We start from the raw sequence: 14,664 nt of genomic DNA, 5'->3' as shown, positions 1-14,664 counted from the left end.
TCTCTCTGTGTGTGTCGGACAGCTGGGCCCGCTGGGTGCACCTCACGGTGGTTATCCTTCCTGTTTTTAAAATTAAGAGGGGTGTGTGTTTGTGTGTGTATGTGTGTGTGTACTTGTGTGTGCGTGTGCTTAAGGGGACCAGAAGAGAGTTGGAACTGGAGTCACAGATAGTTGTGCGTGTCGGGAATTGTAGAGGAATGTTAATTCAGATCACGGCGTCCAAACACCTTCTAGGTCTGTGTGATCTGGCTAGCAAGACATCACATCCAAAGATTTTTGTTTGTTTGTTTTGTTTGTTTTTTGAGACAGGGTCTCTCTGTGTAGCCTTGACTGTCCTGGACTCACTTTGTAGACCAGGCTGGCCTCGAACTCACAGTGATCCTCCTGCCCACCACACCTGGCTACATCCAAAGATCTTCTAGGTCTGTGTGATCAGGCCCTTAGACGGTAAAGTTAGCTTGTAAAAGGAAGCACCCAAGTTTGAAAGTGATCTCTAATTGACAGAAAAGGTGACAAATCAGAAGATTTGACAGAATAGGCTACTCCCAACTCTCACGAGAAGAGGGAGAAAAGAGAAGCTACTTAAGAGGCAGTTTTACCAGGACAGTAATAGAGAGATGGGTTGTAGAGCGAGAACTCAGGTAAAGACAGAATGAGCCAGAAAATAAGAAGCCAGAAGATTAGAGCAGGCTGGTGAGTTGATTTAAGGCCAAACAGAGCAATTCCAGGTCAGGAGAGAAGCCAGAGTAAATAAGTCAGCTGGGATGAGAGTTTGAGCCAGGACAGCTGCGTTGAACCAGCCAGCCCAGAGCTCAGAAAGAACAGGTAAGGATGAGCTTATTAAGCAGTACGTCTCAGAAGGTGAAAACATTCTAGGCCTAGATTAGATTGTATGGGGGTCTAGAAACTTCCAGGACTAGGCCTAGGTTAGCAGACAGAGGCAGTGAGCCTCCCAGACAACAGTTGAGCCAGGAGAATAAAAGTTACTTTTACAGGGAACCAAACTCCAGCAAGTGTTGTGTTGTTGCATAGATGTTTTGCCTGTGTGTGTGTTTTGTGTACAGTGAGCATGCAGTGCCTGCAGAGGCCAGAAGAGGGCAGCCTGGTCTACAAAGTGAGTCCAGGACAGCCAGCGCTGTTACACAGAAGACCATTTTTCAAAAAACAAAAACAACCAAGAAGAGACTTGATACCCTATGATCATATAGAGGGGGAGGTAATCCCCCTCAGGAACAGTCATAGGGGAGGGGAATAAGGGGAAATTGGGAGGGAGGGAAGAATGGGAGGATACAAGGGATGGGATAACCATTGAGATGTAACAAGAATAAACTAATAAAGGAGGAAAAGAAAAAAACCAAAAACAAAAATCCTGGAGATGATATTTTATTTCTAAGGAGATTTTCCTCTGCCCCTAACCTTTCATTGTAGCTCAGATACACTTTTTTTTTTAAATTTATTTATTGATTTATTTTGTATACAGTTCACCTGCAGGCCAGTAAGAGGGCATCAGATCCCATTATAGATGGTTGTGAGCCATGTGGTTGCTGGGATTGAACTCAGGACCTCTGGAAGAGCAGTCAGTGCTCTTAACCTCTGAGCCATCTCTCCAGCCCCTCAGATAAACTTTTTATCGGCTCCATTAGTGCATAGCTTACGAGTATACAGCACCGGCTGGACTTAGGACATTCTAAAATACCAGACATCTCTGCCTAATAACAAGCCTCTGCTCAAGTTCCCTCTCCTTGGGGCCTGGGTCTCCTGCCCCTTTGTGTGGCCACACTGGCACACCATCCCACAGAGGACTCGCCACACACCAGTGTGTCAGGGAGTCAGCCTGGCCAGCTAGCAAACTTCAAATAACCGCAGAAACACTTCTCTGACACGCTGATGAGAGCTCAGATGAACAGAAATGCTGCATAACCTGAAGATAATGGCCCTTGCACAGGGTCTCTAAAACACCCGCCTAGAGGAGGATCATTAACTAGTGCTCACATGCCTTGAGGGACTGTGTCCTGGGAGTTGAACTCAGCCTTCCACAGGTTAGCAACAGCCACACCCCAGCCCCTCACTGGGGGATTCTAGGCAGGGTCTCTACCACTGAGCCACACCCCAGCCCCTCACTGGGGGATTCTAGGCAGGGGCTTTACCACTGAGCCACGCCCCCAGCCCCTCACTGGGGGATTCTAGGCAGGGGCTCTACCACTGAGCCACACCCCAGCCCCTCACTGGGGGATTCTAGGCAGGGGCTCTACCACTGAGCCACACCCCAGCCCCTCACTGGGGGATTCTAGGCAGGGGCTCTACCACTGAGCCACACCCCAGCCCCTCACTGGGGGATTCTAGGCAGGGGCTCTACCACTGAGCCACACCCCCCAGCCCCTCACTGGGGGATTCTAGGCAGGGTCTCTACCACTGAGCCACACCCCAGCCCCTCACTGTGGGATTCTAGGCAGGGGCTCTACCACTGAGCCACACCCCAGCCCCTCACTGGGGGATTCTAGGCAGGGGCTCTACCACTGAGCCACACCCCCAGCCCCTCACTGGGGGATTCTAGGCAGGGGCTCTACCACTGAGCCACACCCCCAGCCCCTCACTGGGGGATTCTAGGCAGGGTCTCTACCACTGAGCCACACCCCAGCCCCTCACTGTGGGATTCTAGGCAGGGGCTCTACCACTGAGCCACACCCCAGCCCCTCACTGGGGGATTCTAGGCAGGGGCTCTACCACTGAGCCACACCCCCAGCCCCTCACTGGGGGATTCTAGGCAGGGGCTCTACCACTGAGCCACGCCCCCAGCCCCTCACTGGGGGATTCTAGGCAGGGGCTCTACCACTGAGCCACGCCCCAGCCCCTCACTGGGGGATTCTAGGCAGGGGCTCTACCACTGAGCCACGCCCCAGCCCCTCACTGGGGGATTCTAGGCAGGGGCTCTACCACTGAGCCACGCCCCAGCCCCTCACTGGGGGATTCTAGGCAGGGGCTCTACCACTGAGCCACGCCCCAGCCCCTCACTGGGGGATTCTAGGCAGGGTCTCTACCACTGAGCCACGCCCCAGCCCCTCACTGGGGGATTCTAGGCAGGGTCTCTACCACTGAGCCACACCCCAGCCCCTCACTGGGGGATTCTAGGCAGGGGCTCTGCCACTGAGCCACACCCCAGCCCCTCACTGGGGGATTCTAGGCAGGGGCTCTGCCACTGAGCCACACCCCCAGCCCCTCACTGGGGGATTCTAGGCAGGGGCTCTACCACTGAGCCACGCCCCAGCCCCTCACTGGGGGGTGACAAGCTCTCTCCTTTTTAATGTGTACACATATATGGAAATGCCCTGTAAGGCCAAAAGAGGGCTTTGGGTCTGGAACTGGAATTACCTGTGGTTGTGAGCTGCCTGATAACATGCTGGGAACTGAACTCCTTTAGGGCAGTGAATTCTCTTAAGTACTGAGCCTTTTTATTTTACTTTTTGAGAGAGAATCTTGCTATTGCCAAGTCTGACCTTGTACTTACTCACGGGCCAGAATAGGGCACCAGATCTCATTTGTAGATGGTTGTGAGCCACCATGTGGTGGCCGGGAATTGAACTTGGGACCTTTGGAAGAGCAGCCGGTGCTCTTAACCACTGAGCCGTCTCTCCAGCCCCAGTTCTGCAGTACTTTATTTAGTGTCTGTGTCTGTGTGTACAGACATGCGTGTGAGGATACATGCCTGAGGGTAGAGCTCAGAGGGCAACCTGCAGGAGTCAGTCCTCCCCGACCCTGTGAGCCCAAGGGATGGAATGCGGGCCAGCAGGCTCTGTGTCAAGTGCTTGCAGAGCGAGCGACGGGGCCCATGTGGTCAGGGGAGGGAACTGACTCCTGCAAGTTGTTGGCCTCTCACCTACACACACACACTAAGCCAACAGAAAAAATAATTTTTTTTGAGACAGGGTTTCGCTGTGTAGCCTTGGCTGTCCTGGACTTGCTTTGTAGACCAGGCTGGCCTCGAACTCACAGCGATCCACCTGCCTCTGCCTCCCGAGTGCTGGGAGTAAAGGCGTGCGCCATTACCGCCCAGCCAAGCCAACAGAATTTAGTAATCATAGTAAAAACAGCAGCAGAAGTGCTCAGTGTGGCTGGGGGAGGGGACGGCTTGGCAGTTGAGAGGATCTTTTGTCCTTGCAGAGCCTCTGGGTTTGATTACAAACATCTGTGACTCTGGTTCTAGGGGGTCTGTGCCTCTTCTGACCCCCGCCAGCACCAGGCAGACATGTAGTGTACACATACATGCAGGCAGCACACCCATATGCACAAATACAACTTTTAAAGAAAATTTTAAAATACTGGAAAAAAATTTTTTAAAGGATCAACATGAGGCTAAACGTTATAAGGCTCACCTTTAATCCCAGCACTCCGGGAGGCAGAGGCAGGCCTGTGAATTCTCGGCTAGCCTGGTCTACAGAGTGAGTTCCAGGGCAGCCTGGGCTATGTAGAAGAGACCCTGTCTCATAAATAAACGATGTGTGGCTCAATTGTTCAGCAAATTGTTTTAGCCAAAACACACCCTGCTACTCGTGACTTTCTGTTTAGATTTTCTTGGAAGCCCTTAAGATAGATGTAAATCAAAAGGGAAAAGTGTTTTTTTTAAAAGATTTATTTATGTATTTATGTTATGTATACAGTGTTCTGCCTGCATGTACACCTGCAGGCCAGAAGAGGGCGCCAGATCTCACTATAGATGGTTGTGAGCCACCATGTGGTTGCTGGGAATTGAACTCAGGACCTCTGGAAGAGCAGGCGGTGCTCTTAACCTCTGAGTCATTTCTCCAGCCCCTTGACAAGGGAATTTTAAGTGCCAATTTTTTTATTTTAATTTTATTTTTTATTTTTATTATTATTATTTTCCCCCTCTTTTCCTGTGATAGGGAAAAACGACCACAAGGAAGAGGGAGGGGAAAAAAAAAATAATCAAAAAGCCTTGGAGAGTTCCGGGGCGGGGACCTTGCTTTTAAGCGACCGCCAGGGGGCGCAGTGGGGGAGACCCTGCCGGCCGCGCCTCCGAAGCTCTCTCTCCCTGACTCTGCCATCTGGACCCAGTGACACACACGGTGCAGACGTGCGCAGGGTCGCGCTTCCCCGAGGAGGCAGCAGGATTTAAGCCTAGATATGGCTTCATTCTTTTGTTTTTCCCTTCCCTTTAACCTTTCTGTCTTCCCTCTTCCAACTCCACTCTCCCCCTCCCGCCCACCCACCCCCCAATCCCCCGATGGTGCTGCACCCATAATCCCCCTTGCCTGCATCTCCCCACTACTGGGATTGCAACAATTACAGGCAGTGCACTACTTAAGTGTCTGGCTTGAGCTTCGATCCCTTCCATTCTTCAGCCTAAAGAAAACGTACGTGTGTGTGTGTGTGTGTGTGTGTGTGTGTGTGTGTGTGTGTGTGTACCGTTCCTCCAGAGGACCCGGGTTCAGTTCCCAGCCCCCACATGGCGGCTCACAGCTGTCTGTAACGCCAGTTCCAGGGAATCTGACGCCCTCACACGCCCTCACACAGCCGCACGGGCAGACAAAACACCACTGCACATAAATTGAAAATAAATAAATAAATAAAATACACCTTTCGCCCCACCAAGCCCATTCCATATGCCCCCTCTTCATATCTATACACAGCTGTCTCAGACCATCTCAAAGCTATGGACAGCGCCATCTTCCGCCGCTGCAGCCTTAACCAAGCACCTCTGAGCCCGCCTCTTACCTCCCCCCTCCCTCCCACTGCCCCCCCCCCACCTGCCCCCACGCTCCTCTGCTGTGAGGGTCTCTCTCTGGTCTTCCTTCCCTCTTGGCTCCTGGCCTCCAAAAGCTAAAGGAGGCAGCCTACTGATCTGGGATTCCCAGGAGGATCTACCATTGATTGAGTCCGACCCCTGCTCCCAGGAAAGCCCATGTTGCAGCCCCCTGGGGAAAGGATGCAGCAGGTGGTTGGCTTGCCCCCACTTGCCACCGCTCCTGCACCGCTGCAGCCTGGGAATTCAAGGCCCTGGGTACAGACATCACTTTGCCCCAGTGACCAGTCAAGAGCATAATCCTGAAATTCAGGTCTGTAAATCACTTGAGTGTCAGGGAGGTCGTAAAATCTGCCATGGTCAGCCTGCTGAACCCTTGTACCCCTCCTCCTCCTCCTCCTCCTCCTCTTCCTCCTCCTCCTCCTCCTCCTCAGAGACCGGCTCAGAGGAGGGGTTTGGACATATATAGGGAGTTGCTGTGGGTGGGGCTGGTCAGAGAGGTTTCTGCAGAGAAGGTGAGGAGGGGTTCTGGGACGGCAGCTGCTGTCCTGCAGCCAGAGCCCAGAGTTCTTATGCTGTGTAAGGCTCCCTGGCAGGCTGTGGGACGCTGGGCATATGGGTACCAGCCTGGGCTCTGCCGCCAGTGAGCATCCCCTGATGGGCTGGGGCGGGGGGCGGTCGGAAGTGGAGAAGAGGGTCTGGCCGGGCCCTGCGCCATGTCCAGCCCTGCTTCTGTGTCCCCAGCAGGAAGATGGCATCCACAGCAACAGAGGAAGAGAAGGGGTCTCCTGTGGTGGTGGGGCTGCTGGTCGTGGGCAACATCATTATTCTGGTGAGAGGCCCCGGTTCTGGGGGAGCGCGGGAGTGGGGCGGAGGCAGGGCAGCCCTGACGCTGAGGTGGGGCCCAGGCCCCAGGTCTATCGGCTGCAGTCTAATCCCAGAATCCTCTGGGGGGGGGGGATCGCGGCTAACCTGGCCTTTCTGAGGGTCTTCCTTGTCTGTAACTGAATGGATCCTGTAATTCATCCAGGACTCGGGGAGGAAAATGCTTGATAGACAGGAGTAGTGGTACACACCTGTAACGCTAGCTTTTGGAAGGCTGGAGCCAGAGAACTGCTGTGAGAGGAGAGGGGGGGGATAGAGAGGGAAGGAGAAAGGAAGGGAGAGAGGGAGGGGAAGACAAGGAGAGGGAGGGAGGGAGAGGGAGGGAGGGAGAGGGAGGGAGGGAGAGGGAGGGAGAGGGAGGGAGGGAGGGAGAGGGAGGGAGGGAGGGAGGGAGAGAGGGAGGGAGGGAGGGAGGGAGGGAGGAAGGGAGAGAGGGATCAGCAGCCAGGTGTGGTAACATAGAGCTTTGGAGACCAGACTGGGGCTACAGGAGACCAAATCCTTAAAGAAAGAAAGAAAGAAAGAAAGAAAGAAAGAAAGAAAGAAAGAAAGAAAGAAAAAGTATCCTGGCTGAGTATGTTAGTGCACATCTTTAGTTCCATCACTCCAGAAGCAGAGGCAGGAGGATTGCTGTGAGTTCAAGGACAGCCTGGTCTACAGAGTGAGTCCAGGACAACCAGGGCTACACAGAGAAGAAACCTTGTCTCGAAAAACCAAAAAAAACAAAAACAAAAACAAAAACCAAAAAAAAAAGAAAAGAAAAAGAAAAAGAAAAGAAAGAAAGAAAGAAAGAAAGAAAGAAAGAAACATCCACAGGATAGTCCAGAGTGGCAGCACATACCTGTGGCACTGAGGAGGCCGAGGCAGGAGGTTTGCCTCAAGTTTGGGGCCACCTCCGGTTACATAGTAAGTCCAGGCCAAGTTGAGCTACTTTGTAAAAACCTTGTCTCAAAACAAAACAAACAAACAAACAAAAAACCAAAACCCACACACAAAAACAACAACAACAAAAACAAACAAAAGCCTATCCACAGAGAAGTTGTTTTTCTCCTTTTCCTCCTCCTCCTTTCCTTTCCTCCTTTTTTGTTTTTTTTTTTTGTTTTTTTTGTTTTGTTTGGTTGGTTATTGTTGTTGTTGTTGTTGTTGTTGTTGTTGTTTTGAGACAGGGTCTCTCTGTGTAGCCCTGGCTGTCCTAGACTCGCTTTGTAGACCAGGCTGGCCTCAAACTCACAGCGATCTACCTGCCTCTGCCTCCCGAGTGCTGGGGTTAAAGGCGTGTGCGCCACCACCGCCCGGCCCAAGTGCTGGTCTTGGCTGCTGTGCACCAGCAGGCCCAGTTTATTATACAAGGCTGAGCCCAGGGCTTTCTGAATGCTTGAGAAATGCCTCACAGACTGAGAGACACCCCCAAGTCTTTCTGGTCTTTCTTTAAGCAAACAGGAACCGATGAGCCTAGTCCTTCAGTAGTAGCTCAGGCAGCCTCTGGGCTGCTCCACACGATACCAACACTGCCAGACTCCAGGCATCTGGACAGGCACAGGTGTTCCATCTGACACACAGCCTCCGCTCCCTTTGTCACGGCAGTGCGGAAGGCAGCCCTGTGAGCTGGCTCTGGCCCTGCCGGGGGACAGCGCACCTGCAGGAGGAACTGACCAACCAAAGCATTGATGCAGATGTCATGTAGTTCTGCCCACCGGCTAAATCCTCAGGTCAGCACTACTAAGCGTGGCAGACCATCAGGGCAGCTCCCTGGTGCTCGCCTTGTTTGCCAAACCTTTTATCTGTGAGGCAGCTGGCCCCTGTAGTGTGAGGGCTAAGTCTGGCTGTACCGTTTCTTCCTTTTTGGCTTTTCCACACCCCATCCCTGTTCACAAAGCTGTGAGCCGGCTTCCCGGCCCAGCCCAACGTTGCCCTTCCCAAGGGCAAGGAAAGACCTGCCCTCTGGAGACTCCCACGGCCCCGGCTGTCGGCCTAACTGTCCTTTCCCTGCCCAGCTGTCGGGCCTGGCCCTGTTTGCAGAGACAGTGTGGGTGACAGCTGACCAGTACCGCGTGTACCCGCTGATGGGCGTCTCAGGCAAGGATGACGTCTTCGCCGGCGCCTGGATTGCCATCTTCTGTGGCTTCTCCTTCTTCGTGGTGGCCAGCTTTGGTGTAGGCGCTGCACTGTGTCGTCGTCGGTCCATGATCCTCACGGTGAGCTCCTGGGATGGGGAGGGTGGCACTGGCCGTCAGTCGTGAGTGACAGTGGGGGCTCTTGTGTGGCACCTCACAGTGCCCTGGGCCCATGGCGTAGTTTCAGCCATCACCCCCATTGTACAGAAGGAACCGGAGTGCAAGGAGAGTGGTGTTCAGCATTGCTGCTAGGAAGCTCCTAAAGGCGATATACACAATATGCATATATGTGTATGTGCACATGTATGATATATAAATTATATATATATGTGTAAGTATATATACATACATATACACACACACACATATATATATATATAGTCGGGTGTGGTGGTGCACGCCTTTAATCCCAGCACTCGGGAGGTAGAGGCAGGAGGATCGCTGTGAGTTCGAGGCCAGCCTGGTCTACAAAGTGAGTCCAGGACAGCCAAGGCTACACAGAGAGACCCTGTGCACCACGGCCACCCTTGCTCTCTCTACAGTACCTGCTGCTGATGCTCATTGTTTACATCTTCGAGTGTGCGTCTTGCATCACGTCCTACACCCACCGTGACTACGTGAGCCAGTCGGGGGGCAAAATGACGTGGAGGGGTTGGAATCCCTTAAATTGGGGGGCAGTAAAGGAAGTAGGCCTCCATCCCTAGCCAGCTGGCTCCTGCTCTTCCCTGTCCTTTCTCCTCAGATGGTGTCCAACCCGTCCCTCATCACCAAGCAGATGCTGACCTTCTACAGTGCCGACACGGACCAGGGCCAGGAGCTAACCCGCCTCTGGGACCGGATCATGATGGAGGTGGGTTGGGCTCCGAGGGACCAAGGCGGTAGGAGGAGCCTTTAGATCCAGGGTCACCAGGTTGTTTTGTTTTGGTTTTTCGAGACAGGGTCTCTCTGTGCAGCCTTGGCTGTCCTGGACTCGCTCTGTAGACCAGGCTGGCCTCGAACTCACAGCGATCCACCTGCCTCTGCCTCCCGAGTGCTAGGATTAAAGGCGTGCGCTGCCACGTGTGCAGCTAACCCCGGCTCTCTCTACAGCAAGAATGCTGTGGCACATCTGGCCCCATGGACTGGGTGAACTACACATCAGCCTTCCGGGCAGCCACTCCAGAAGTGGTGTTCCCCTGGCCTCCGCTGTGCTGTCGTCGGACAGGGAACTTCATCCCCATCAATGAGGAAGGCTGCCGAGTGGGCCACATGGACTTCCTGTTTACCAAGGTGTGTCTCTGTGCCCTCTGGTTTCTCCCCTCCCCCCTTCTACTGTCTGTCCGTCTTGTCTTCCAGACTCTCCTTTCTGGCCTGTTCTTTTCTTCCTTCTTTTTTTTTTTTTATTAATATTTTTTATTTAATTTTAATTTATGTGCGTTGGTGTGAGGGTGTCAGATCTTGGAGTTACAGACAATTGTGAGCTGCCATGTGGGTGCTGGGAATTAAACCCGGGTCCTTTCAAAGAGCAGGCGGTGCTCTTAACCAGTGCGCCATCTCTCCAGCCCCCTTCTCTTTTCCCCTTCTTCTTCTTCTTCTTCTTCTTCTTCTTCTTCTTCTTCTTCTTCTTCTTCTTCTTCTTCGCTTTTGTTTTGTTTGTTTGTTTGCTTATTTGAGACAGGGTCTCTCTGTGTAGCCTTGGCTGTCCTGGTCTCACTTTGCAGACCAGGCTGGCCTTGAACTCACAGCGATCCGCCCGCCTCTGCCTCCCGAGTGCTGGGATTATAGGTGTGCGCCACCACTGCCTGGCTCTCCCGGCCCTTTGTGTGAATCAACAGATGCAGAGCACTGTGATTCGGACCTAATGTCTGCAGCTGGTTGGTGTAAGAGCAGCAACAGGAATGTCATCAGTTGTAGAAGATTGTTGCCAGTTTGAGGGCAGCCTGGGCAATATAACAAAGATCCTGCCTCAAAAAAAAATAACAGCAGCTGATCGTGGTGGCGCACAGGCCTTTAATCCCCGGGAGGCAGAGGCAGGCGGATTGCTGTGAGTTTGAGGCCAGCCTGGTCTACAAAGAGAGCCCAGGACATCCAGGGCTACACAGAGAAACTCTGTCTTGAAAAACTAAAACCAAAAACAAAATAATAGCAGCTGAGTGTGGTGGCACAAACCTTTAATCCTCGGGAGGCAGAGGCAGGCGGATCTCTGTAAACTCAAGGCCAGCCTGGACTTCATAGCAGGTTGCAGGATAGCCACTACTACACAGAGAGACCCTGTCTCAAAAACGCCAGAAAAGAATAAAATAGCAGGAGAGGTTGTACTCATCTTGATCCCAGCACTCAGGCAGATCCCTGTGAGTTGGGGGTAGGGCTACACAGTGCGACCCTGTGTCAACCAAAAATTGGGGCCGGAGAGACGGCTCAGTGGTTAAGAGCATCACCTGCTCTTCCAGAGGTCCTGAGTTCAGTTCCCAGCAACCACATGGTGGCTCACAGCCATCTATAATGTAATCTGATGCCCTCTTCTGCAGATAAAGCACTCACAAGCAATAAATAAAATAAATAAATCTTCAAAAATTAACAACAATAAAACTGTTGTAGCCAGGGGTGGGGGTGGGGTGGCTCACACCTGTAATCTCAACATTTGGGAGGCAGAGGCAGGTTGATCTCTGCGAGTCCGAGGCCAGCCTGGTCAACAAAGCGAGTCCAGGACAGCCAGGGCCACACAGAGAGACCCTGTGTCATAAAAACCAACCAACTAACCGACCATACTGTTGCTGTTACAACAGCAGCGCAAATAGCAATGGAGACCCGTATGAGGAAAAGGTGACGATGACGCTGCTTGAGAGATGAGGAAGGAAGAGGTTCGACCCGTGAGGCGGGGAGAGCAGGGAGGCCGAGGTCGTAGGAGGGGGGTGGGGTGGCGGCGGAGGGGCTAGACCTGGGCTACAAGTCAAGCCATTAGGTCAGCCTTGGAGGGGAGGTGTCCCAGGGCAGCGCATTCGCAAGGCGCAGCCCACGCGTACGCCTCCCCGTGTCACCTCAAGAGTCCCTGCATCCGTGGTCCACGCTGCCACTTAGCAGATGGTAAAACTGAGACTCAGAGGACCAGAATCCTGCCTGTGTTCTGCCAGCGGGAAGAAGCAGGGCTGGGCCGGGGCTTGCCTGCCTCCGACAGGGGTCATGCACTCTGGGCTTTTGCGCTCAGCTGCTCCCTGGCTGGAAGAGGAAGGCGAGCCTGGCTCAGGGCTCAGGCCTTGCTCACCCTGGTCTCTATTGAGCGCGAATCAGGAGCGGTTGAAACCTAAAGCTGGGTCTCTTTCTTTCTTCTTTCCTCCTGAGACAGGGTTTCTCTGTGTAGCCTTAGCTGTCCTAGACTCGCTTTGTTGACCAGCCTAGCCTCGAACTCACAGCGATCCTCCTGCCTCTGCCTCCCGAGTGCTGGGATTAGAGGCGCGGGCTGAAGCTGGATTTCAAACCCTTGCGGGTTGTGGGTAGCACCAAAAGCCAGGCTGAACATAACCAAGCCCATCCCGACAGCAACGTTGCTCTCTTGGCTAAGAGTCCCAGAAGGCAGCCGCGGCCATAATTCCCACTGTATGGCTGGGGAAACCAGGAGGCCACACCCACCCGTCAGCCTCCTTCCCATGGCACCAATCCCGAGCCCCTGCCTCCTCTCTCTGCAGGGTTGCTTTGAGCACATCGGCCACGCCATTGACAGCTACACGTGGGGCATATCATGGTTCGGGTTCGCCATCTTGATGTGGACGGTAGGAGCCGGGACACCCGTGGGCTGTGGAAGAGGGAGCCTGGGGGTGTCCAGGGGTGTGGGTAGGGCTTGGGGGAGACGCGTGGGTCAGGGCTAGAGCGCCTCATCTTCCCCTTCGCCCGCCCAGCTCCCTGTGATGCTAATAGCCATGTACTTCTACACCACTCTCTGAGGATGAAGAGGAGACCCTGTGTGCCCCTCCGCCCGGAGCTCCGGCCTCCCTGCTGCACACGGGGACCCCTCAACCTCCTCCCGCAGCCCACCCCTGTGTACCCTCCCTCCGTTTTCCCTTTGTAGGTGTGGGAGCTTCTCTGGACTCCAGCTGTGCCCCAGGCCCTGGATTTTTTGTTTGTTTGTTTGTTTGTTTTTTGTTTTGTTCCTGGATCCCTTTGACCCTGATCTGGTGATGACAAAATGTCCTGTCCTCAGTGGCCCTTCACTGCTCTTAGCAACCCATCATGCACCTCTCCTCTCTGTGGCTGCCAGAACTTCCCACGGGGGTGGTGGTGGGGTAGCCACTGCTGCCCAGTTGTTTGCATAAGCTGTGGTAAACCTAGATTGCTTTAAGAGGAGGGAAGGATGCCTTCTGCTGTGGTCACGGTGGGGAGGCCGGGGTGGGGGGGGTGGGGGGGTAGGAGGGTGGGGAGTGGGGGAGGTGGGGGAGGTGGGGGGTGGGGGGTGGGGGAGGTGGTGTCCCCATCATCACGCAGCAAGTGTCTGAGCAAGGGCCGGGTATCCAATAAATCCCAGCTGGGTGAAGAAGAGGCGTCCGTTTCCGTTCCTGTTTGAGATGAGGCCTTAACTCAGTAGCCCAAACTGTCTCTGGAATTAATTAATTAATTAATTAATTTTTTTGTTTTCCGAGACAGGGTCTCTCTATGTAGCCTTGGCTATCTTGGACATACTTTGTAGACCAGGCTGGCCTCAAACTCTCAGCGATCTGCCTGCCTCTGCCTCCCAAGTGCTGAGAATACAGACATGCGCCACCACCCAATTTAGCATTCTAAATTCTCCCACCTCTGCCTCCTGAGTGTTGGATTGCATGTATGCATCACCATGGCTAGCCTCAAATCAGGGGTTTCAAAGCCCAGTATAGATAGATGTGCTACATTCCAGGGTCAATAGCTATGAACAGGCTCGGCCAGGTAACTGGCTGAGCCTGTTTCTCTGTGGTCCCTAGCACATGTTTGACTAACATGTAGCCACGTTAAGGAAATGGAGGCCTTCCATGCTAATCAGGTGTCCTGAGCAAGTTCACTGTGACTTGCTTTATAGAGTTCATAGTTGGGATTCTTTGGCGGGGGAGAGTGGCAGCCCTGCATTCTCACTGGCCCCACCAACTGTCTGAGCCTCACTGTGTCCATCTATGAAATGGGGATTTTAATAGTCCCTGTGGGGCTGGAGAGATGGCTCAGAGGTTAAGAGCACCACTTGCTCTCCAAAAGGTCCTGAGTTCAATTTCCAGCAACCACATGGTGGCTCACAACCATCTATAATGAGATCTGGTGCCCTCTTCTGGTGTACATGCAGGCAAAACACTGTATACATAATAAATAAATAAATCTTTAAAAAAAAAATAGTCCCTGTCTTATAGCACAGAACCTCTCTCTCTCCTACTTTTTATCTATCTATTTTGAGATAGGGTTTCTCTGTGTAGCCTTGGCTGTCCTGTAACTCACTCTGTAGACCAGGCTAACCTCAAACTCAAAGATCCCCCTGCCTCTGCCTTCAGAGTGCTGGGAGTAAAGGCTATTTATTTAGAGCCAGGGTTTCTCTGTATGGTTCTGTCTGCCCTGTAACACTCAGAGATCTGTCTGTCTGACTCTGCCTCCTCTTGAGGGCTAGGATTAAAAGAGGGTGTCGCCACCACCACCAGGTAGTTTTTACCATGTTTTAGAATATTTATTTGTTTGTTAAGTTTGGGTTTTTTGAAACAGAGTCCCTCTCTCTCTCTCTCTCTCTCTCTCTTTCTCTCTCTCTCAGATAAGGCCTCATGTAGCCCAGGCTGGCCTCTAATTTGCTCAAAACCTCAAACTCCTGGTCCTTCAGCGCCCACTTTCCGAGTACTGTGATTATAGGTGTGGTGCCAACCCTGCCAACACACAGTTTCTTTCTGCACCCCATCCTGTAACACAGTGGGCTGAGAAAAATCCGTGAGTCAT

At 53.0% G+C, this 14,664-nt stretch overlaps 1 protein-coding gene across 3 annotated transcripts; it reads left to right on the top strand.

Annotated features, from left to right (window-relative positions):
* The first annotated feature begins 6,317 nt into the window (after positions 1-6,317).
* On the top strand, positions 6,318-13,119 carry UPK1A (uroplakin 1A). Of its 3 annotated transcripts, XM_084770698.1 has the most exons (8): positions 6,318-6,337; positions 6,503-6,590; positions 8,638-8,838; positions 9,300-9,374; positions 9,500-9,607; positions 9,847-10,026; positions 12,420-12,503; positions 12,676-13,119. In XM_084770698.1, exons 2-8 carry the CDS (start codon positions 6,510-6,512, stop codon positions 12,907-12,909), a joined length of 963 nt encoding a protein of 320 aa, XP_084626824.1. In that variant the 5' UTR covers positions 6,318-6,337; positions 6,503-6,509; the 3' UTR covers positions 12,910-13,119. The 3 variants fall into 3 exon arrangements, with proteins under 3 accessions (XP_084626824.1, XP_084626825.1, XP_084626826.1); XM_084770699.1 differs by lacking the exon at positions 6,318-6,337 and having other exon boundaries at positions 12,800-13,119; XM_084770700.1 differs by lacking the exon at positions 6,318-6,337 and having other exon boundaries at positions 12,630-12,816.
* Positions 13,120-14,664: the final 1,545 nt, after the last annotated feature.

The sequence above is a fragment of the Acomys minous genome, assembly GCF_964271855.1.
Source record: "Acomys minous genome assembly, chromosome: 20".
NCBI classification, from domain to species: Eukaryota; Metazoa; Chordata; class Mammalia; order Rodentia; family Muridae; genus Acomys; species Acomys minous.
Note: the sequence above shows the minus strand (reverse complement) of the source record. Positions and strands in the feature narration are given on the sequence as shown.